Source organism: Triticum dicoccoides, chromosome 7A (genome assembly GCF_002162155.2).
Source record: "Triticum dicoccoides isolate Atlit2015 ecotype Zavitan chromosome 7A, WEW_v2.0, whole genome shotgun sequence".
NCBI lineage: Eukaryota > Viridiplantae > Streptophyta > Magnoliopsida > Poales > Poaceae > Triticum > Triticum dicoccoides.
Window position 1 is genome coordinate 617,265,915 of NC_041392.1, and position 23,446 is coordinate 617,289,360.

Genomic DNA, 23,446 nt, shown 5'->3' on the forward strand with positions numbered 1-23,446 from the left:
GCTGGTCTATGAAGTCCCTCCTCTCCCCCACTATATATAGGGGTGCCAAGGGGGGGGGCGCCGGCCCTAGTAGATGAGATCTACTAGGGGGGGCGGCGGCCTAGGGGAGGTTTCCCTCCACCCCAAGGCACCTAGGGGTGCCTTCCACCACTAGGACTCCTCCTAGGGGGAAACCCTTGGCGCATGGGCCTATAGGGGCTGGTGCCCTTGGCCCATGAAAGCCAAGGCGCACCCCCTACAGCCCATGTGGCCCCCCGGGACAGGTGGCCCCACCCGGTGGACCCCCGAGACCCTTCCGGTGGTCCCGGTACAATACCGATAACCCCGAAACTTGTCCCGATGCCCGAAATAGCACTTCCTATATATAATTCTTTACCTCCGGACCATTCCGGAACTCCTTGTGACGTCCGGGATCTCATCCGGGACTCCGAACAACATTCGGGTTTCTGCATATACATATCTTCATAACCCTAGCGTCACCGAACCTTAAGTGTGTAGACCCTACGGTTTCGGGAGACATGCAGACATGACCGAGACGCTCTCAGTCAATAACCATCAGCGGGATCTGGATACCCATGATGGCTCCCACATGCTCCTCGATGTTGTCATCGGATGAACCACGATGTCGAGGATTCGATCAAACCCTGTATGCAATTCCCTTTGTCAATCGGTACGTTACTTGCCCGAGACTCGATCGTCGGTATCCCAATACCTTGTTCAGTCTCGTTACCGGCAAGTCACTTTACTCGTACCGTAATGCATGATCCCGTGTCCAACACCTTGGTCACATTGAGCTCAATATGATGATGCATTACCGAGTGGGCCCAGAGATACCTCTCCGTCATACGGAGTGACAAATCCCAGTCTCGATCCGTGTCAACCCAACAGCTACTTTCGGAGATACCTGTAATGCACCTTTATAGTCACCCAGTTACGTTGTGACGTTTGATACACCCAAGGCACTCATACGGTATCCGGGAGTTACACGATCTCATGGTCGAAGGAAGAGATACTTGACACTTGCAAAGCTCTAGCAAAACGAACTACACGATCTTTTATGCTATGCTTAGGATTGGGTCTTGTCCATCACATCATTCTCCTAATGATGTGATCCCGTTATCAACGACATCCAATGTCCATAGTCAGGAAACCATGACTATCTGTTGATCACAACGAGCTGGTCAACTAGAGGCTTACCAGGGACATAGTGTGGTCTAAGTATTCACACGTGTATTACGATTTCCGGATAATACAGTTATAGCATGAATAAAAGACAATTATCATGAACAATGAAATATAATAATACTTTTATTATTGCCTTTAGGGCATATTTCCAACAGACTGTTGGGGAACGTTGCAGAAAATTAAAATTTTTCCTACGGTTTCACCAAGATCCATCTATGAGTTCATCTAAGCAACGAGTCTAGGGAGAGAGTTTGCATCTACATACCACTTGTAGATCGCGTGCGGAAGCTTGCAAGGTGATGATGTAGTCGTACTCGACGTGATCCAAATCACCAATGACCAGCGCCGAACGGACGGCACCTCCGCGTTCAACACACGTACGGGACGGGAGACGTCTCCTCCTTCTTGATCCAGCAAGGGGGAAGGAGAGGTTGATGAAGATCCAGCAGCACGACGGCGTGGTGGTGGATGCAGGGCGTCACAGCAGCAGGGCTTCGCCGAGACTACGAGGGAGAGACGTAACGGGGGGAGATGGAGGCGCCAGGGGCTGGTGTGTGAAGTCCCTCCTCTCCCCCACTATATATAGGGGTGCCAGGGGGGCGCCGGCCCTAGTAGATGAGATCTACTAGGGGGGCGGCGGCCTAGGGGAGGTTTCCCTCCCCCCCAAGGCACCTAGGGGTGCCTTCCACCACTAGGACTCCTCCTAGGGGGAAACCCTAGGCGCATGGGCCTATAGGGGCTGGTGCCCTTGGCCCATGAAGGCCAAGGCGCACCCCCTACAGCCCATGTGGCCCCCCGGGACAGGTGGCCCCACCCGGTGGACCCCCGGGACCCTTCCGGTGGTCCCGGTACAATACCGATAACCCCGAAACTTGTCCCGATGCCCGAAATAGCACTTCCTATATATAATTCTTTACCTCCGGACCATTCCGGAACTCCTTGTGACGTCCGGGATCTCATACGGGACTCCGAACAACATTCGGGTTTCTGCATATACATATCTTCATAACCCTAGCATCACCGAACCTTAAGTGTGTAGACCCTACGGGTTCGGGAGACATGCAGACATGACCGAGACGCTCTCAGTCAATAACCATCAGCGGGATCTGGATACCCATGATGGCTCCCACATGCTCCTCGATGTTGTCATCGGATGAACCACGATGTCGAGGATTCGATCAAACCCTGTATGCAATTCCCTTTGTCAATCGGTACGTTACTTGCCCGAGACTCGATCGTCGGTATCCCAATACCTTGTTCAGTCTCGTTACCGGCAAGTCACTTTACTCGTACCGTAATGCATGATCCCGTGTCCAACACCTTGGTCACATTGAGCTCAATATGATGATGCATTACCGAGTGGGCCCAGAGATACCTCTCCGTCATACGGAGTGACAAATCCCAGTCTCGATCCGTGTCAACCCAACAGCTACTTTCAGAGATACCTGTAATGCACCTTTATAATCACCCAGTTACGTTGTGACGTTTGATACACCCAAGGCACTCCTACGGTATCCGGGAGTTACACGATCTCATGGTCTAAGGAAGAGATATTCGACATTGGCAAAGCTCTAGCAAAACGAACTACACGATCTTTTATGCTATGCTTAGGATTGGGTCTTGTCCATCACATCATTCTCCTAATGATGTGATCCCGTTATCAACGACATCCAATGTCCATAGTCAGGAAACCATGACTATCTGTTGATCACAACGAGCTGGTCAACTAGAGGCTTACCAGGGACATATTGTGGTCTAAGTATTCACACGTGTATTACGATTTCCGGATAATACAGTTATAGCATGAATAAAAGACAATTATCATGAACAATGAAATATAATAATACTTTTATTATTGCCTCTAGGGCATATTTCCAACACAGAGTGTCACTAGTATGCCTCTACTTGACTAGCTCGTTAATCAAAGATGGTTATGTTTCCTAACCATGGACAAAGAGTTGTTATTTGATTAACGGGATCACATCATTAGGTGAATGATCTGATTGACATGACCCATTCCATTAGCTTAGCACCCGATCGTTTAGTATGTTGCTATTGCTTTCTTCATGACTTATACATGTTCCTATGACTATGAGATTATGAAACTCCCGTTTGCCGGAGGAACACTTTGTGTGCTACCAAACGTCACAACGTAACTGGGTGATTATAAAGGAGCTCTACAGGTGTCTCCAAAGGTACATGTTGGGTTGGCGTATTTCGAGATTAGGATTTGTCACTCCGATTGTCGGAGAGGTATCTCTGGGCCCTCTCGGTAATGCACATCACATAAGCCTTGCAAGCATTGCAAGTAATGAGTTAGTTGTGAGATGATGTATTTCGGAACGAGTAAAGAGACTTTCCGGTAACGAGATTGAACTAGGTATTGAGATACCGACGATCGAATCTCGGGCAAGTAACATACCGATGACAAAGGGAACAACGTATGTTGTTATGCGGTCTGACCAATAAAAGATCTTCGTAGAATATGTAGGAGCCAATATGAGCATCCAGGTTCCGCTATTGGTTATTGACCGGAGACGTGTCTCGGTCATGTCTACATTGTTCTCGAACCCGTAGGGTCCGCACGCTTAAGGTTTCGATGACAGTTATATTATGAGTTTATACATTTTGATGTACCGAAGTTTGTTCGGAGTCCAGGATGTGATCACGGACATGATGAGGAGTCTCGAAATGGTCGAGACATAAAGATTGATATATTGGAAGCCTATATTTGGATATCGGAAGTGTTCCGGGTGAAATCGGGATTTTTCCGGAGTACCGGGAGGTTACTGGAACCCCCCGGGAGGTATATGGGCCTTAGTGGGCTTTAATGGAAGAGAGGAGAGGTGGCCAGGGCTGGGCCGCGCGCCCCTCCCCCTAGTCCGAATAGGACAAGGAGAGGGGGGCGCCCCCCCCCCCTTCCTTCTCTCTCTCCTCTTTCCCCCCTCCCGAATCCTATTCCAACTAGGAAAGGGGGGAATCCTACTCCCGGTGGGAGTAGGACTCCTCCTGGCGCGCCCTCCTCCTGGCCGGCTGCACCCCCCCTTTGATCCTTTATATATGGAGGCAGGGGGCACGCCTAGAGACACAAGTTGATCCACGTGATCATATTCTTAGCCGTGTGCGGTGCCCCCTTCCACCATAGTCCTCGATAATATTATAGCAGTGCTTAGGCGAAGCCCTGCGACAGTAGTACATCAAGATCGTCACCACGTCGTCGTGCTGACGGAACTCTTCCCCGACACTTTGCTGGATCGGAGTCCGGGGATCGTCATCAAGCTGAACGTGTGCTAGAACTCGGAGGTGCCGTAGTTTCGGTGCTTGATCGGTCGGGCCGTGAAAACGTACGACTACATCAACCGCGTTGTGCTAACGCTTACGCTGTCGGTCTACAAGGGTACGTAGATCACACTCTCCCCTCTCATTGCTATGCATCACAATGATCTTGCGTGTGCGTAGGAAATTTTTTGAAATTACTACGTTCCCCAACACAAACTACCCTCAGCATTCCAACCAATTATCAACCGGTGTGATCTCTATCTTTTCGGCCGGCAGCCATTTAGTTATCGTGAGGTCAAAGACTAGTTCTTTTGTCGACCGCTTTTGACAGTCTTCCCACACACTTTATGCTTTACTTCATGATGCCAAAAAGTGTCATCAAACGTAGGAGGAGTTTATCCTGGTCTCGCGAGGATTTCTCCTCTGAGGCTAAGTTCCCTATGGCATGGGACAAAGTGTGTACCCATAGGGTTGATGGTGGCCTTCGTCTTGGGAATTTAGAAGCACAGATGTTTGGTCTTATGCTAGAATTTGCTTTCAAATTCATCCATTCCCAACCCTTCCTTGGAAGGACTAGATCGTATGCCAATCTCCACTTCACATTGGCCCTCACAACAAGGGGCTCCTTCCTTGGGAAGATCATTTTCAAACATCTCCAGAGCCTACGTGACATCCCCACCACTCGGTGGGGAATGGCTCCTCCACTTTTTTGGGCACGGCATATAAATTTTACTAGAGCCTCTTTGCATCCTTCCATGAGCTTTACTTGCACCACACTAAACCAATGCTTTAGTTGCTCAAATTTTGTAGGGTGGATCGATTTAGGTTTTCATAACTGGCTAAACCTAACCGTTGACGATGAACGTGTTGCTTTCAGACTTCTGTTGCAGGAAGTGCCTTAACTATTGTGCCAGAAACACGATGTTGCTAAATGGGAGCCCCTTCACAACCAAAGGTGCATATGAAGCACTTGCTATGCAGCTCTCCATTCTCTTGCTTTGACCTGGCAATCAAGGGTGCGATGTAGGTTTGCATTTTTGGATGGTTGTTCCATCTTGATCGCATTAACACAACAGAGAAATTTCACCAAAAAAATGTTGTTTTACTCAGTTTTCTGCCCCCGCCGCGGTAATTCCATTGAAGACAGAGCTCACATGCTCTTCAGATGCAGCGCTGGTTGACAAGTTTGGCGCAATCTTGAATACTTCTTAGCTTTAGCCTGATCGACAAACTATGGAAACCCTTGATACCTAATGGCCCACCAATGACCATCGGTATGTTCATCTTTTTGATTGTGTTACGGAAATTTTGGGACACCCATTACTCAAAAGTCTTCAAGGCTATGGATGTAGGCAACAACATTGTAATCCATAACATCATCATTGATATCTTACTTTGGTCACAACTTAAATCAGTCAAGCTCAAGGATCACACCGGAATGTGGCGTGATAACCGTTCTTCACACTCAATGTGACTCTGTAACAACACTTATTTTTGGAATATATCCATGCGGGAAGTATTTCCCTTGACAGTTTCTTAAAATAAATCCTTAGGCTGGACAAGAATCATTGTTTTTTTCACACTTAGGAATGACATCGGATTTTCTCAAGCGTGAAGCACGGGGTAGCAACCAACCTAGTCCATAAAGGAGAGGTGTTGGAAGAACCTCGATTGGATTGGTTGCATCCGGGTTTTGGTTACCGGATGAAATACTGTGGTTACCACCTGGCAATCAGAATTACCTATCCCCTCTAGTGGATGAATTTACTAGTTGAAAGCCCCTGTGTTCAGAGTAAATAACTAAAGTACTTTGGAGGTGGTGGCATCGAATCTCATTGCCAGAACATTTTTTTGTCAATTTTTAGTTACGCATGAATTTTGTCAATTTTTCAATACAGCATGAATAAAAGGAGGACATCCTCACGAGGATGATTTAAAGAGCAGACTATTGAATTCATGCTCCAATCAACTCATCCAAAAATCTGAACTGATTAAGGGAGGCGGGCAATATATTTCAACACAGACTCCATGCCAAAGGAGATAGGGCTCCAACCAGTTGACTAGGGCTGACACGATGTATGTTGTGTGGTTCTTAAGCTTGTTACTATCAACACAAGTAAATAAATTCAAATTTTATTTGATTTTTTTATGAAACTTCAAAAGGTTCAATCCATTAAGAAACCAGAAGAGATATTTTTCCAACTATTTACAGAAAAATAAGCGAAAACATTTAACATGCCCAGAAGATAGGTCACCACTGAAGGTGAGGAGAGCAACATACAAAGATCACAGACCGTTGCAGGAAAATAACATAGAAAAAAGACAAAAATGCTAAATCCACATATGGTCAAAAAAGATTTACGAAGACTTCCAAAATTACTAAAAAAAGAGGAGCGCAGCTTGCAAATGCCTAACTCTTCAAACACGATAGAAGCCGTTGACCAAGGCAAAGGTGAATGTTGACTTGGGGGCAACAAAGAGCATAGCACCCAAAGGAGTCATTGCTTGCTTTGAACGAAGGCGAACCTTGCCATGGTACCATTCTTTCAACACCAAAGAGGCTTCCCTACCCTCTCACCCTATCTTGAAAAGCATCGGCCCCCCGAACAAAAGAAAGCTCACATGGAGCACACATGGTCACTAGAAACTAGACCACCAAGAAGAAGAGACGCTTTGCCCGATCATCGTTGCCAGCCACACCATGTCGAAAACAGCACCGCCGTCACCATCCACGGACTACACCCCCAACAACCCGCTGAAAGGGACATGCTCTAGACAATGCCTCCAAGGAGTGAAGATGCTACGGTGCCTCCGCTGCCCGGTAGGACAAGCCGGCCAATGGTTTTCACCCAGAGCCAAAGGTGAAGGATGACAACCCACAGTGACACCTCCAGGGAGGGGAAAGGACACTCAAGAGCATCATAGGCACCAACATCGTCAGGCTGAGTTAGAATCGGCCACTAACCGCACAAAGTCCACCGGTCACCCTCTGATCGAGATTACATGTCATTGTAATTACCTTTTTCCGAGTGAGCGACTCCAACTTCACTAGGCCAACAAAGAAATTGAATCATTGGGTTGCATCTATATTTGTGCGAAAATGTATACCTACGCATAACTTACTATACAGTCTTGCTAAGTCTCAGTCGACTGAGACTTCGCTAAATCTCAGTCGATGTTATATCCATAAGATTTTACATTAAGATCCATGAAAAAATTTCTTTTTAATTTTTTTTTCTTTTGTATGTTATGTCACTTGACCAAGACTTGGTTAAATTTCAGCCAATTGAGACATATCCATACCCCTTACTAAATTCTTACGTAACATTCCTATAATCTCTTTCCAGCCCCTGATTTCAACTGTGGGCCCCCCTCTCCCTGATTACATCCAATCAAAATAGCCCACCTGATGCTTTAGGTATTGTTAATAGCACGTTGCGTTGTCACGCCATTGTCTCCGTGGACGCTTTGCTTCATTCACTCACGCCCCCGCCATTGTCGTTAGCGCTATGGCCCGAAACAACAGACGTACGCGTGCCAAATTAAGGCAGCCCCAAAGGACCGTGCCCTCCGACCATTCCTCCCGTCACCTCTGTCCTCCCCTCCACATCTCTCCCGGCGCGTGGTCGGTCGGGGGCTGCCATTGGCCTCCGCCGCCACCGCCCGGACCTCGTACGTCGGCCGATCACCCGATCAACTAACCAGCCTGCAGACCCCTAAGCACGCACGTCGTACGTCTCCCCATCTCCGAAAATGCACCGGTGGCTCATCGGCAGCTGCGGCGACATGCGCCCGCCCCGCCGCCGCATCCAGGAACCGCAAGTCCAAGGTACCAGCTGCATGCGCCGCTCACGTTCTCGGATCTTAGATTGCTCCGGCGTACTTGCACCATGCATGCATGCGTGCGCGCGCACGCTCTAGAGAGTGACATTTTGGAATTCCTTCGTGTAGAGGAGCCTCGGCCGCGTCGGTGCACGTCGTCGCCGCCGAAGCTGAGGAAGACGAGCTCGGAGGCGATTATGCTCTCCCTGCCCAAGGACCTGGCGGAGTTTCGGGCGATGTCGGTGTACGGGAACCTCAAGCTCTTCACGTACGACCAGCTCAGGCGGGCCACCGGCGACTTCAGCCCCACGCAGATCATTGGCGAGGGCGGCTTCGGCGTCGTCTACAAGGGGGTCATTGGCGCTGTGGTGGTCGCCGTCAAGCGGCTCAACCCGGACGGCATTCAGGGCGACCGCGAGTGGCTGGTCAGTTTCTATCGAAATGTATAATCCACTATCACCAATTCACTCTTTATGGAAAAAACTATCACCAATTCACCATGGCACATTGAATCTTTACGAAACCAAAACACGGGAAGTTGCAAAACAAAAATCTGCTTGGAAGAAAGTGAGTTTCCGTGTAAGATACAAAGGGATTTTTAGTCAGGTTCAGAGATCTTGTGTGCATGCAGACCGAGGTGAGTTGCCTGGGGCAGTACAGCCACCCGAACCTGGTGGAGCTCATCGGCTACTGCTGCGACGACGACCACCGGCTGCTGGTGTACGAGTTCATGGCCAAGGGCAGCCTCGAGAACCACCTCTTCCGACGTACGCACACCCACACCAACGATCCCACCCACTTCTTACATACTGCATGCTGAACATCTGTTTCATCACCATCATCGGATGCACCAGGCGCGTGCACCCTGTCATGGACAACCCGGGTGAGGATCGCGCTAGACGTGGCGAGGGGGCTGGCGTTCCTCCACGGCGCGGCGCGGCCCATCATCTACCGCGACTTCAAAACCTCCAACATCCTCCTCGACGCCGACTTCGGCGCGAAGCTGTCAGACTTCGGGCTGGCCAAGGAGGGGCCGGTGGGCGGGAAGACGCACGTGTCCACCCGGGTGATGGGCACCTACGGCTACGCGGCGCCGGAGTACATGGCGACGGGGCACCTCACGGCGATGAGCGACGTGTACGGCTTCGGCGTTGTGCTGCTGGAGATGCTGGTGGGGCAGCGCGCGCTGGAGCCGAGCCGGGCGGGGAGGGCGGGCAACCTGGTGGACTGGGCGCGCCCGATCCTCATCCGGGGCAGCAAGCTGGAGAAGATCGTGGACGCCCGGATGGCGCAGCAGGGCGCCTACTCGGCGCGCGCGCTGGAGCGGGTGGCGCGGCTGGCGTACGACTGCCTCAGCCAGAACCCCAAGGTGCGGCCCGCCATGAGCCGGGTCGTGCTCGTGCTCGAGGCCGCGCTCGCCATGCCGCCGGAGGAGGAGGGCGACGGCGATGGAGGCCGTGGCGGCGGCGACGCCTCCCCGACTCCGGCCCGGTGATCGATGTGATGTACGCGATGTTGTGTATGTAGGTTTTTGTTTTGGTAACTGCGAGAGGATAGGTCTGTGTGTGTGTGTGTAAATTTAAATGCGGAGAGAAAGCGCGGTTGTGGACAAACTACTCAAATCGTTTTTTGTTCAAAAATAAAATGTGTTCGTGATGGATACGGGAAAAAAAATCGTTTTTTGTTCAAAAATAAAATGTGTTCGTGATGGATACGGGGAAAAAAAACACTGTGTGGCTGCTGGGATTCGAGCCCAGGTCTCCACGGCCACAACGTGAAATTCTCACCACTAAACTACAGCCACATTGATGGACAGAAACCGTTACTACGCCTAATATACCATAGAAACCAGAGGACGCAGTACGGAACCTACTGTCTCGTTTCTTCCTGGGAAATTGACAGTGACATTGTGATCTATATTACGTGGACTCATGTTACACATTGCTCGGCCCTGAACACCAGCGCCTTTTCGATCTGAAACAGCTTCCCACTCACTCTACATGGTTTGTATTTCTGAAACATGTGCAGGGCATACAGTAGAAACGAGCACAATCGGTGCATACAATTCTCCAGTCCAAGCTCACTTGCCAGCTGCAACTTTACTGAAACTAAACCCGCCTGAACCAACAGAACAAGAACAAGGCCTCTCAACTAAATTTCTCAAACCAGGGGCACCGATATGAAACATTGCCATGATGTATTTAGCAGACTTGCTTTATATTCCAATACATTCATCAGTACCACAAAAAGCGACTAGTATCCCGTATGCCCAACTTCAATTCCCGGTATTGCTAGTTACATGTTGGGATGGGCAGGTACATTGTATGTATCACCAGCTTCCTCGAGGGGCCTGCGGCGTCTGTTGAACAGCCGCTAGCGGGTTCATCTGGACGGAGAACGCAAGCTGGAGGGCATCGAGGAACGCCCGTCGCAGGGACGAAGCGTGTTGGAACACCGCCCTGTCAGCGCAGATTCATATGAAAAACATTCAACTGTATCAGAAAAACCACAGAAGATGCTCTGGATCGTTTGGAAGTCTGTCTGCAGCAGCTAGATGAAACCTTTACCTCTTCAAGCCGGCGCCTTTCCTCCGTAGAACGTAGACTGTCGAGAACAGCAGCGAGAACAGAAGCATTAGCTTACCACTTGGTAGAACAATATGCATTCTGCCAAACTTTACGCGCACCGAATGGAACCACCAAAACATGGGATCAAAGTTATTTGGGACGCGCTGAAGGGAAGGCTCAATGTACTTTGGTAAGCCATTTGTTTTCACATTGGGTGCACGTGTGGTGCTTGTCGGAGCATCCTCATGGGTTGCTGGTGTTGGGCTTTTCTCAGAAGCGGAAAGGTTCCTCTCTGCTGATTGTTTTGCTCCTGTAGCAGTGGATGACTTTTCATTTCCAGCTGCTTGAAGTCCATTAAGTTTTTCTAGCAGCTCCTGTGGAAAAATTAAGAAACAACTTAATGATGCAAACAAATGAAAACTTAGGGAAGAATAAATGCAGAGACAACAGAATTCCATGATCAATATTGTAAGAAAACAATATGAAAATAAGGGAAGTCCTAACTCAGCATGCTATAGTTATCTACAACTAACATACTCCATCACAAAACTTACCTGTCGATCTTGCTCAATCAATTCTGCCTTTTTTACCCATGAGATGGCATTTTCAGGCTCATGAGAGGCAATGCTAAGGAATGTAACTGTATACAATTCCACCACCTCCAAATACTCTTCAGTTGTCATAGTTGATGTAACAATAAGACCATTCGAAGTTATTTCCTGTTCTCCATTCAAAACATAAACTTGATCATCTGTGTATCTCCATTTAGCAAGGAAGTCCTCAAAAATTGGTCGAAGGTCAGGCCCAGAACCTTCTGCCATTAGCATGGTAGCCCTATATGGAAGATACATGTCAATGGTACAGAAAGGAGGAACCGCGAAGTAAAACCAAGAACACATGAGAATTTTATGTAACAGCTACCCTGTCAGGAAAACCTTCACCGGTATTGATGCCACTGAACCATACATAGCTTTAAGCTGAACAAACATCTCAGTTGTCCTGGAACAGTTAGCATATGTGTTAAACATATATTAGAATAAAAACTAGGTACCAAAAATTATGCAAATGTTCTACACAATAACAAAGAATGTCTATATCATCACTATTTAAGGACTTCATGATATAGCATATGGCTTTTCATAAGCATCCATATAAAAATAGCTGAATAAAGAACTTTCTATTCCACATATATATCATCTTCATTTGCCTGTTCCTAGGGAAGCTAGCAATTGAGGCACGTGTATGAATGTCCATTCATACGAAACATCTGGTAATAAGTGAGACAGTTTAATTCCCAACGTGCATTTATAAGACACATTTGGTAACAAGTGAGACAGTTTAGTTCCCTTTTTATTAGGACTACTTTTAAGGTGGTTCTGGCAAAACAATGCATCATCATATATAGCTGGCAATGACGGTTTTCCTTTTGCAAATACATTAACCTCATTAAGAATTTTGCTATATTAGCAGTATTAGATTCTGGTTGATCAACATCCTTATCTTGTTACAACACATTTACAGAAACTGGAAATTAATTAGAACAAATAGTAGCTTATCTATATCTATACCACTATATAGTGTGCGAATAACTTTGAATAACAACCATTGGATGAAGCCGATCTAACGGTGGAGACGTGGCAAATCCGAGTGTTATTGACCGTTGGATCTTCTCATTACTTCACTGGATTCTTCCACGTGTACTATCTAGAAGATTCTATGGTTGGGCTAAAGCCATATGGACATTTTGCACAAAATTTAAAGCACTTCTACTTTATTCTAGACTCTTCCATACTCAGACTCTCCTAACTTCTTTTTCTATCGAAACTATCATTCATTTTACTTCGTATTCAAGTCTATGTACCTTCATAAATCATATTTATCTTTACAGATACTGTAGAACATTAGCTTTGAGATAGCCAAAAAAGATACCTAGATAAAACACGCTCAGTATATTTTACGTGATTTTTGTATGTTATACTTCATGCATATGCCTCACAATTTCATTTGCCGGCATAACTAGCCAAAAAGGATACCTAGATAAAACAGGCACAATATATTTTACAGTAACAATATGTCTATCTTTGGTTGTAGTTTGACTATATGAGCTCTCACGTGCTATGCACGAACTTACTAGTATGCAACAAAAGGAGAAAAGAAATAGGATTTACCTTCTGAGCTCTTTAAGTGCTTGAACGAGTACAATGCCAACTAATTCGAGCATCTCCAAAAGTTCATCATCATCCCATACTCTTTCTCTATTGGCCGCTCGAATTTGATCAGACACAGACAATGCAGTCAAAACCGCTTGGTCGAACGATCCGCTGACCAGATAGCTGAACCATGATAATTGCAACAAAGTGAACAAGTTCCAATCTTTTTATCTCCCCCTTTGGAACCTTGTATGCTAAAACTTAAACTAAAATATGAATACACCATGGTCACCTACGCATCATCGGCAATTACAAGAAAGGAAGTGCCAATTTCTACCTAGCAATTAGCATGGAAAGCATGTCCATTGACTGGTCTGAGTAAATCTTGTTACACTTCCAAAGTGAAGGAAATTGCATATCATACTTTGCTGCTAGTAATGCTGTAGAAAGACAATTATAGTTCATTCATCCAATTACATGGTGGTGAGAGGGTAGGATGAACACGTATGCTAACAAGAACGACCACGAAGCACATGAATGAATATGAAACGAAGTGAGAGCAGAGCAGCGGGGCAGAGGGAGGAGGGGGAATCTTACCACTCGGCGTCGTCTATTTGCTTCCAGAGATCCGTTCCCTCGGCCGCTGAGGTCCCCATGGTTCCCGGTCCCTGCCTCCACCTCACGAGTAAGTTCCTAGCTCTTCCTTTCCACCCGCCGGAGACCGCAGGTCAGGGAGGGGACGCGCCGTGCTGCGGCGGAGAGAGGGAGAGATGGTCAGGGACGGATTCGGCGGGGAGAGACGGAAATTTGTTGGGATTGCGAACGGAGTGGATAGCTGATGCGGGGGGGCGTTTCTATACTCACCGGAAGAAAGGTTCCAGCACCTCGAGAGGGAGAAGGAGAGGAAGAATCGCTTGCGTCAGCGAGCTCCAGCGGCGGACGGGGCGGAGTGGAGCCGCGCCGTCGAAGTCGTCGGCGAGCTGCGACGGGGACGGCAGGCTCCGGTGGCGTCGTGCCCGGGCCGGCCTCCTGGGTAGAGTTGGAGTCGTGATGTCGACGGGCGGGCAGCCCAATCGGGCCGAGCCGTGGAGTGTTGTCGTTCGATGGGCCTCCGTGTACATTGTTGGATCAGTTTACAGCCCATGTAACGGGTACCACCTAGACTACTGTTAGCATGTGATTCTCAACAACAACAAAAAAGAATTCTCAAAAAAAAAAAGACTGTTAGCATGTTATAAACTAATAAAAGAAAACTAGATGCTAGCATTTAGAGTTTCAGATTTACCTCAAAAAAAAGTTTCAAATTGTACATTGAGAGCAAGTTTAACTGCCTCTTTCCGAATAGTTCTTTTGGGCGGCTTAAAAAATAAGCTACCTCTACCCAGCTTAAAAAATAAGCCGCTTCATAAATTTATTGAGACTTCTAAATTAGTTATCCCATAACTAGTTCAGCAAACCCAATAAATGAGGGAGGTGGCTTATGGAAAAAAGTTGGGGAGAAAGCAGCTTATTTGTTAAGCCGCCAAAAGAACTAGCTCATGGACGGGTGGATCGAGTTGATCCTATCAATGGATGGGAAGGAAGTTCTTATAAAGTCAGTGACGCAAGCACTGCTACCTCGAGGACCGTGTGAGCATATTGATAGATTATTGAGGCAATTTTGGTAGGGTGCAAAAGTAGGAAAAAGGAAGACAGTGTGGGTATCATTGAATGATATGACGCAGCCAAAGTATATGAGAGGATTGGGTTTCAGAAAGATTGACCTTTTCAATTTGGCCACGTTAGCTAAACAAGTGTGGAGACTAATCTGTCACCCTTTATACTTTAGTGCTCTAATTTTGAAGGTGGTGTACTATCATATAGATGACTTTTTAACTACTTAGCTAGGGGCAAAGCTATCCAAAATTTGACGGATTCTGGAGGGCAGAGAATTTTTGAAACAGGGTCTGCTTAGAAGGATCGGTGATGGACAATCTATGCACATATGGACAGATGACTGGATCCCAAGAGAGGCCATGATGAAACATGTTGTGCAACTGAAGTCCGCAATAGTTATGGTGGCCGGTCTAATTGATCATGCCAACCAAGTATGGAAGAAACAAGAGCTTAGTGAGCATATGTTAGTGCTGGATGTGGAGAGTGTACGACATATCCTTTGGCCACAACAGTTTGTGTGGACTATTTAGGTGGCGGGTCTTGTCACAAGTTTTGAGAAGAGCCTCATCACTCCAATCAGATGTGTCGGCATCGATTTTGACTGCGTTCTTCTGAGTTTCTAGCCATGTGTTCTGCTTTCCTCCTGAGATACCTTAGACTCCCTCTGTCGATTCACTTCCTCGAGAAAATTGACCTTCAGTACATTGTTGACAAGGTTGTGGGGAAGCTTGTGGCTTGCAGGGGCATTTTGTCACCGTTGTTGGCAGGACGTTGCTGGTCAAATCGATGCTCACCTCCCAATGTACCTATCTCATCATGGTTTTTGTCCACCCCCCCCCCCACCTAGCCACCCATCCGGAGCCCACCCTGAATACCTTCAAGAAGATTAGCGGGCATTCCTTTGGTCCGACTCTAATAAGGTCTCTGGCGAATAGTGCAAAGTTAGTTGGAATTTGGTTTATAGGCCTAAGAGGTTGGGTGGCTTGGGCCGCAAATATGTTTGAGCTTGAGATGGCCTTGGTTCACGTGGAAGGAGCCGAGCCGTGCTTGGGTAGGCCTTGGTAATCCATGTAACAGTTGAAAGGATCGATATGGTTGACTAGAGGGGGGTGAATAGGCAACTACCAATTTTTAGCTTTTCTTTACCAAATTAAACTTTGCATCAAAGTAGGTTGTCTAGATGTGCAACTAGGTGAGCAACCTATATGATGCAATAACAACAAGCATACAAGCAAGCAAGGGTAGAAACAATAAAGAGATTGCACAAGTAAAGGTAGGAGATAACCAAGAGTGGATCCGGTGGAGACGAGGATGTGTTACCGAAGTTCCTTCCTTTGAGGGGAAGTACGTCTCCGTTGGAGCGGTGTGGAGGCACAATGCTCCCCAAGAAGCCACTAGGGCCACCGTATTCTCCTCACGCCCTCACACAATGCGAGATGCCGTGATTCCACTATTGGTGCCCTTGAAGGCGGCGACCGAACCTTTACAAACAAGGTTGGGGCAATCTCCACAACTTAATCGGAGGCTCCCAACAAGACCACGAAGCTTCACCTCAATGGAATATGGCTCCGAGGTGACCTCAACCATCTAGGATGCTCAAACACCCAAGAGTAACAAGATCCGCTAGGGATGAGTGGGGGAATCGAAAATCCCTTGGTGGAAGTGTAGATCGGGGCCTTCTCAACCACTCCCGAGCAAATCAACAAATTTGATTGGCTAGAGAGATAGATCGGGCGGAAATGAAGTTTGGAGTATTTAATGGAGCTTGAGCAATAAATGGAGCTTGGGGGAGGAAGAGGTAGGTGAGAAGGAGGAAGGGGACTCCCTTTTATAGTGGGGGCAACAATCTCGTTGCCCCCCACCAACCAGCCCCGCACAGGGCGGTACTACCGCTGAGAGGGGGCGGTACTACCGCCAGGCGACGGTACTACCGCGCCAACCAGCGGTACTGCCGCGCTGAGGAGACTTAGTAGGGAACGGACCCAAATGCGGTACTACCGTGGTGGTAGGGCGGTACTACCGCTCTTGGAACGGTACTACCGCCACTACAACCGTGACTAGTGCCGCAAAACCCGACACGAGAAAAAGATCTCTCGAATCGAGGCGGTAGGAGCCAAACTACCCAGCGGTACTACGGCAGTGGAGTCAAGGGCGGTAGTACCGCTGTGGAGCGATACTGCCGCTTGTGACCCTTCGGTCGTAGTACCGCAGGCAGTGCGGTACTACCGCTGGGGCGCGAGAGAGAGAGAAGGGATCTCTCAAATAAGCTGAGGACCAGCGGAGGTGCCAGGCCCCCAGCGGTACTACTGTTGTGGAGCCACGGCGGTACTACCGCTGCGAAGCGGTACTGCCGCTTGTGGCTTCTCAGCGGTACTACCGCTGGGTGTGCGGTACTGCCGCTTAGACCTAGACAGAACAAGGAAGAGAGGAGAGATCTCTTCAATGGACAGGAAAAGCTCGGAGGGTGAGAAGCTGATGTGTACGTGATGATTCCACCCAAGCAAAACCCCAGTGGACCCCCTCTTGATAGTACGGTGCCCTCTACGCAACTAGTCCACCTAGAAAGAAATGAAAGAGCTACACCGTCTTGAAATACACTCCGAGGGGAAGAAAGTGTCTCGTGCCAGGGGAGAATCTGAGAATAATTCAACGCACAAGATTAGTCCGCAAACATGTTTTCATCAATCACCAAAACTACCTTGAGAGAGATATGCTGTAACAATCTCCCCCTTTTTGGTGGATTGATGACAACAAGGGATTTGCGCAAGGAAAAGAATTAAAACCAATAAAACTAAGAACTACAAAATATAGACGGGCTCCCCCAAAATGTGTGCACCAAGATAAGGCACGACACACACATTCGGATCAACACTCCCCCTATATTTTATAGTCCAACAACACTAAGCACAAGATATATGAGAGAAGAGAATAAACAGGACAAGCATACATCTCAATATAAACTACAGTACTCTGAAGAGACATAAGTAATAAGGTAGCGATAGGGAGCATATGTCTTACACCATATGACTAGGACTTAGGTCTCACACCAAACCAATCCAAAGAAGGAACACACAAGAAAACACAAGACGACTCAAAGCTCGACACAAGAAGCAAATCCCTACACTCTCTCCCCCTTAGGCAGCGAGACACCAAAAAGGGCATAGAGTGACACTACGACTCCAGGTGATGGGAGGGGAAGGTCTCGAACATCACATCTCTGCATCTTCATCGTGGGTCGAAAACTGCTCGGCATCGGAGTCGGTCCAGTGGCAATTCTGATGAATCCAGTCCTCCTCTTCAGTGATCTGACCCTCAGACCCACTGACAACAGTTGCTCCCATCTGACGCATGAGCTCCTTTATGGCGCGTCCTGGCATGCTTCTCCGCCACATGAGTCATGTACTGACCATGAGACTCCATGCAGAAAAGCTTCTTCATCTTGCGCTTAAGCTTCTATGCCCATGACGGTTCTGCACTAGAGGGGCCAAAGTTCTCCTCATGATCATCAGTAGGAGCCTCACCCTCGGTCCCCATGGCAGCAGCAGCAGCATCAGCAGACGGACCCCCTGTGGCAGCAGTAGCAGATGGACCCCCCTGTGTGAGGCGCTGTCCAGTTGTCCTTCTTCCTCAGACGCTTGATCTCATGAGACACCAAGTCTCCAGTCTCTAGCAGCACTCTGGGATAAGTCTGTGCCCAGGCCCTCTCAATGAGCCTCATGATGAATGGACCATAGATAGGATACTTGCGCTCAGACATGGCAGATAGAAGTTTAGACCACGTGACATGAGAGATATCCAGGCTCTATCCAGTGCTTGCTTCCTTCTCATGCTGACAGAAAAGGAGCATGTCCATGAGGTAAGAGTGGACCATATCCAGATTCCCGATCTGAGGGAAGAGAGTCTCATGGAATATGCGATGAAGAATGTCCAGATACGGAGACAGGTCATAGGTCTTCTTCTGAGTGACTGGGTGAACCTTCACAGTGCAGTAGGGCCAAAGGGCTTGCTTGTGGGTGGATGTAGCATTGCGGTGAGGACGGAAACCGACAAAAGTCTCAAGCCCGGCATCCACCACATCAAGTAACTCCATGAAAGCCTTCCACTTGACATAAAGTAGCTTGCCATTGGTCATCCATGTCAGAGTCCTGTCGACATCCGTCCCAAGGTGGACGGTGGCATAGAATTGAGCCACCAAATCTGCATCGAAATCCTTATTGAATTGCATGATCCTGAGAATATTCAGCTGAGTGCACATCTGAAGAGCTTCGCCAAAGTACTTCGGATCCTTCTCCATAGCATCAGTGTCAATGGAGCGAACATCAACAAAAAGATTCTTCTTGGCCTTGATCACATCAAAGTAGATGGCAAACTGAAAACGGTTCCAGAACGGGCGGTTGACCAAAGTGAGTTCTTGGTCCACCGCATAGGGGTTGCGGAGACGCTTCTCCCAAAACTCCTTGTTGGTCATCTCAGTCACAGTCTTCCCTTTTGGCTTGTTGGTGGCTCGCTTCGATTGCTGAGGAGGTGGAGGAACACTTGCAGAAGCACTTGCTGGAGGCGGTTGGGTGCTCAAGGAACCACCGGCAGGCTCTGAGGTGCGGTAGCGTTTTGATGTGGCACGCCCGGGGTTGATACGGCGACCTTGCTGCTCGGAACGGTCATCGCCTGGAGCCAAACACAAGAACAACGTGAAACAACCAGAAAGAATGAGCATAAGCCAACAAACACAACAAAAAGATCAAGGTAAGGCAGGAGAATGATGGAAATTGGCATGCAGCAGTAGTACCGTGACCTGCCCGCGGTAGTACCGCCCCAAGCGGTAGTACCGCCCCAAAGGGAGCGGTAGTACCGCTCCAAAGGGAGCGGTAGTTTGGCTTGAGGCGGATAAACAGCAGTTTCATAGCACGAGGCGGTGAAACAGTGGTTTCCTACTACCGTGGTCAGATCCGGCACTACCGGCCTACCAAATTCAAAAATAATCCTACCAAACTCTAATCTAGAAAGTCTAGTTGCCTTCTCCAACCAACTCATGCCTAGATTTCGCCAAAAATCTAGAGATGCAACCACCATTGCCCCTAAGAAACAAGAACTAAAAGGAGACAAAACGAAAGAAGGAACGGGGGCAATACCGGCATCCATGGCAAGAGGACGAGGTGGGGACCGACTCCACCAAAGGAAATGGAGAGGGACACCCCGGAGACGGAGATCCGCCGGAGCCCTCCCGCGGCAAGAGGGGGCTGGAGAGAGGAAGAGACAAGAGGGGCGAAGTGAATGGGTATGGGGGAGAAGAAACCTCCCCCTGCCTTGACTTAACCCTCAGGTCCCGTCCCTCAGCGGTAGTACCGCGCACCACCAGCGGTAGTACCGCCCAGCACGCCACGGCAACTAAACAGACACGGCTTTAGCTCAACAAAATGACAAAAACGGCAAGAGAGAAACAACAAAGCACAACAGCAAACGACCAAGACACACCTCTTCAAAAGAGGGCGGTGGCCGAGGCCACCTATGTTTGAGTCAAAAGGTATGGCACCGCGAAGATTTTAACCTTGGGCCCATGACCAAAACTCGTCTTTGAAGCACAAGTACCATCAACAATGGCTAAGGTGAAAGACTTGATCAATTTATGCATAATGGGGGGAGGGAGAGTTCATTGAGAGAACAACACTCCCCCTATGTCCATGCCTACACCTAAACTAGACAACAAGTTGAGCGTGATAGGGTGTGCGCGAGTTCAAGCAACATTGCTCGAATCAATGATATTTAGCTCATGCCTTAACTCGCAAAATCTTGCTTCATCCAAGGGCTTCGTGAAGATATCTGCAAGGTTATCATGAGTGTTGACGTAGTTGAGCTTGATCTCTCCTTGCCTAATGTGATCCCGGATGAAGTGATGCCGGATCTCAATATGCTTCGTCTTGAAGTGTTGCACCGGGTTGAGAGAGATCTTGATGGCACTTTCATTGTCACACAGAAGAGGCACTTTGTCACAAGTGACACCGTAATCCTTTAAAGTTTGCCTCGTCCATAAGAGTTGTGCACAACAACTACCGGCCGCCACATACTCCACTTCGGTGGACGAGAGAGACACACAACTTTGCTTTTTGGAAGACCAACTTACCAAAGAGCAACCAAGGAATTGGCACCCTCCGGAAATGGACTTCCTATCCACTTTGTCTCCCGCCCAATCAGAATCCGAGTACCCTACAAGCTTGAAGTTTGATCCTCTTGGGTACCATAAGCCAAAGTTTGGGGTATGAGCCAAATACCGAAAGATTCGTTTGACCGCCACATAGTGACTTTCCTTAGGTGCGGCTTAAAACCGTGCACAAATTCCCACACTCAACATGATGTCCGGTCTAGATGCACAAAGGTAAAGCAAGGATCCAATCATGGAACGATATACCTTTTGATCCACCACTTTACCATTGGGATCTAAGTCAAGTTGGCACTTGGTGGGCATTGGAGTGGAAGCCGGCTTGATGTCACTTAGCTTGAATCTCTTGAGCATGTCTTGAGTGTATTTGGATTGATTGATGAAAGTTTCTTCTCTTCTTTGCTTCACTTCGAACCCTAGAAAGAACTTCAACTCTCCATGGAGGACATCTCGAACTTTGAGGTCATGAGAGCGGCAAATTCCTCATTGAAAGCTTTGTTAGGAGAACCAAAGATAATATTGTCAACATATAATTGGCACACAAACAACTCCCCTTTGACCTTCTTAGTAAAAAGAGTGGGGTCAATTAGCCCAACTTCAAAACCACGGTCTTGTAACAACTCGGTAAGGTGGTCATACCACGCACGTGGGGCTTGTTTAAGGCCATAGAGTGCCTTATCGAGTTGATACACATGATCGGGAAAGTAAGGATCCTCAAACCCGGGGGGTTGCTTGACGTAAACCAATTCATTAATGGGACCATTAAGAAAAGCACTCTTCACATCCATTTGTTGTAACTTAAAGTTATGATGAGAAGCATATGCAATCAACATGCGAATGGATTCAAGATGAGCAACGGGAGCAAAGGTTTCACCGTAGTCGATACCCTCGACTTGGGAGTAGCCTTGTGCTACCAAACGAGCCTTGTTGCGAATGATAATCCCATGGGCATCTTGCTTGTTCTTGAATATCCACTTGGTTCCAATGACATTATGGTTCCCCGTTGGCCTTGGCACCAATCTCCACACTTTGTTACGCTCGAAGTTGTTGAGTTCTTCGTGCATGGCATTGAGTCAATCCGGATCTTCTAGCGCCTCATAGACCTTGTGGGGCTCCACACAAGAGACAAACGCGTGATGCTCACAATAATTTGCTAATTGTCTACGAGTGCTTACCCCCTTTCTTAAGTTTCCAAGCACATTCGTCATGAGATGATCCTTGGTGGAGAGCTTGGAAGCAACCTTGGCGGCACGATGCTCTAATTCCTCCTCGGTGGTGAGTTGAGGAACGGTTACTTGATCATCTTGAGCACCGTCATGAACTTGTTCTTGATCTTGAACTTGCTCGGGGGAGAGAACTTGACCTTGGGCATCACTTGGTGTGTCAACACCATCTTGAGTATGATCTTGCCCTTGGTCTTGTTCATGAGGTTGAGGGCCTTCATTTTGTTCTTCAGAAGCGTGTGGGCCTTGGGTTGGTGATGGCTCCACTTGAGTGGAGCATTGTCCTTCTCCTTCGGCCACAAGGGGTTCCTCAATGGGTAGGATGAAACCAACACCCATTCTTCTTATGGCTTGAGGAGGAATTTCATCACCTACATCACAAGTGCCACTTTGCTCCACTTGGGAGCCGTTATTCTCATCAAACTCCACGTTACACGTCTCCTCAATAAGTCCCGTGCATTTATTGAGGACACGGTAAGCATGAGAGTTCGTAGCATAACCAACAAATATGCCCTCATAAGCTCTAGCCTCAAATTTAGACAACCGAACACCTTTCTTGAGAATGAAACACTTACACCCGAATACCCGGAAGTACTTGAGGTTGGGCTTGTTACCGGTGAGTATCTCATATGGGGTCTTGTTCAAGCCCTTGCGGAGGTAGAGCCGATTGGATGCATGACACGCGGTGTTGATGGCTTCGGTCCAAAAGTTGTATGGAGACTTGAACTCCGCCATCATGGTCCTTGCCGCATCCATCAACGTCCGGTTCTTCCTCTCCGCAACACCGTTTTGTTGAGGGGTGTATGGTGCGAAATATTGATGCTTGATTCCCTCATCACTAAGAAATTCATCCAAGGTGTAGTTATTGAACTCGGTGCCGTTGTCACTTCTTATTGTCAAGATCTTTGCATTGTGTTGACGTTGTGCTTCATTTGCAAAGTCGATGACGGTTTGTTGGGTCTCGCTCTTCCTCTTGAAGAAATACACCCATGTGTACCTTGAGTAGTCATCCACAATCACCAAGCAATACTTCCTACCTCCAAGACTATCGAAGGATGGGGGCCCAAAAAGATCCATGTAAAGGAGCTCCAAGGGCTTCTTTGAATAAATGATAGTCGTGGGAGGGTGAGCCTTCTCATGTAGCTTTCCTTCGATACAGGCACTGCAAGCACAATCTTTAACAAAGCTAACATTCGTTAGTCCACGGACATGGTCCCCCTTGAGAAGACTTTGCAAAGATCTCATATTGACATGGGATAAACGGTGATGCCAAAGCCATCCCACATCAACTTTAGCCATTAGGCATGTCGCGGTCTTAGTGGGTCGCTCCGAAATATTAATCACATATAGACCATTCTCGACATGCCCAACAAAAGCTACTTTAAGAGTCTTGGTCCACAAGAGGGCCAC

At 48.0% G+C, this 23,446-nt stretch overlaps 2 protein-coding genes and 1 non-coding gene across 3 annotated transcripts; 1 reads left to right on the plus strand and 2 right to left on the minus strand.

The window, feature by feature from the left end:
• The first annotated feature begins 8,112 nt into the window (after positions 1-8,112).
• On the plus strand, positions 8,113-10,408 carry LOC119333706 (probable serine/threonine-protein kinase PBL17). The gene is made up of 5 exons (XM_037606513.1): positions 8,113-8,293; positions 8,416-8,711; positions 8,918-9,053; positions 9,141-9,708; positions 10,315-10,408. The coding sequence occupies exons 1-5, from the start codon at positions 8,218-8,220 to the stop codon at positions 10,406-10,408; spliced, it is 1,170 nt and encodes a 389-aa protein (XP_037462410.1). The 5' UTR covers positions 8,113-8,217.
• On the minus strand, positions 10,019-10,090 carry TRNAH-GUG. Its single transcript has one exon. It is a non-coding gene; the product is annotated as a tRNA-His (tRNA).
• Positions 10,278-14,042, minus strand: LOC119329769 (protein APEM9-like). Its single transcript, XM_037602865.1, has 7 exons — positions 13,868-14,042; positions 13,601-13,752; positions 13,022-13,186; positions 11,775-11,852; positions 11,408-11,687; positions 10,854-11,227; positions 10,278-10,745 (listed from the first exon to the last, which is right to left on the minus strand). Exons 2-7 carry the CDS (start codon positions 13,657-13,659, stop codon positions 10,616-10,618), a joined length of 1,086 nt encoding a protein of 361 aa, XP_037458762.1. The 5' UTR covers positions 13,660-13,752; positions 13,868-14,042; the 3' UTR covers positions 10,278-10,615.
• Between the last annotated feature and the right edge of the window lie 9,404 nt (positions 14,043-23,446).

Coding starts and splice junctions, on each gene's coding strand:
- LOC119333706 (XM_037606513.1), top strand. CDS start 8,218: ATGCACCGGTGGCTCATCGGCAGCTGCGGCGACATGCGCCCGCCCCGC. Junction 9,054..9,140: donor CGAGAACCACCTCTTCCGAC/GTACGCACACCC, acceptor CGGATGCACCAG/GCGCGTGCACCCTGTCATGG. Junction 9,709..10,314: donor CTCGAGGCCGCGCTCGCCAT/GCCGCCGGAGGA, acceptor AAACATGTGCAG/GGCATACAGTAGAAACGAGC.
- LOC119329769 (XM_037602865.1), bottom strand. CDS start 13,659: ATGGGGACCTCAGCGGCCGAGGGAACGGATCTCTGGAAGCAAATAGAC. Junction 11,853..13,021: donor GCACTTAAAGAGCTCAGAAG/GTAAATCCTATT, acceptor TAACTGTTCCAG/GACAACTGAGATGTTTGTTC. Junction 10,746..10,853: donor AAAGGCGCCGGCTTGAAGAG/GTAAAGGTTTCA, acceptor CTGCGCTGACAG/GGCGGTGTTCCAACACGCTT.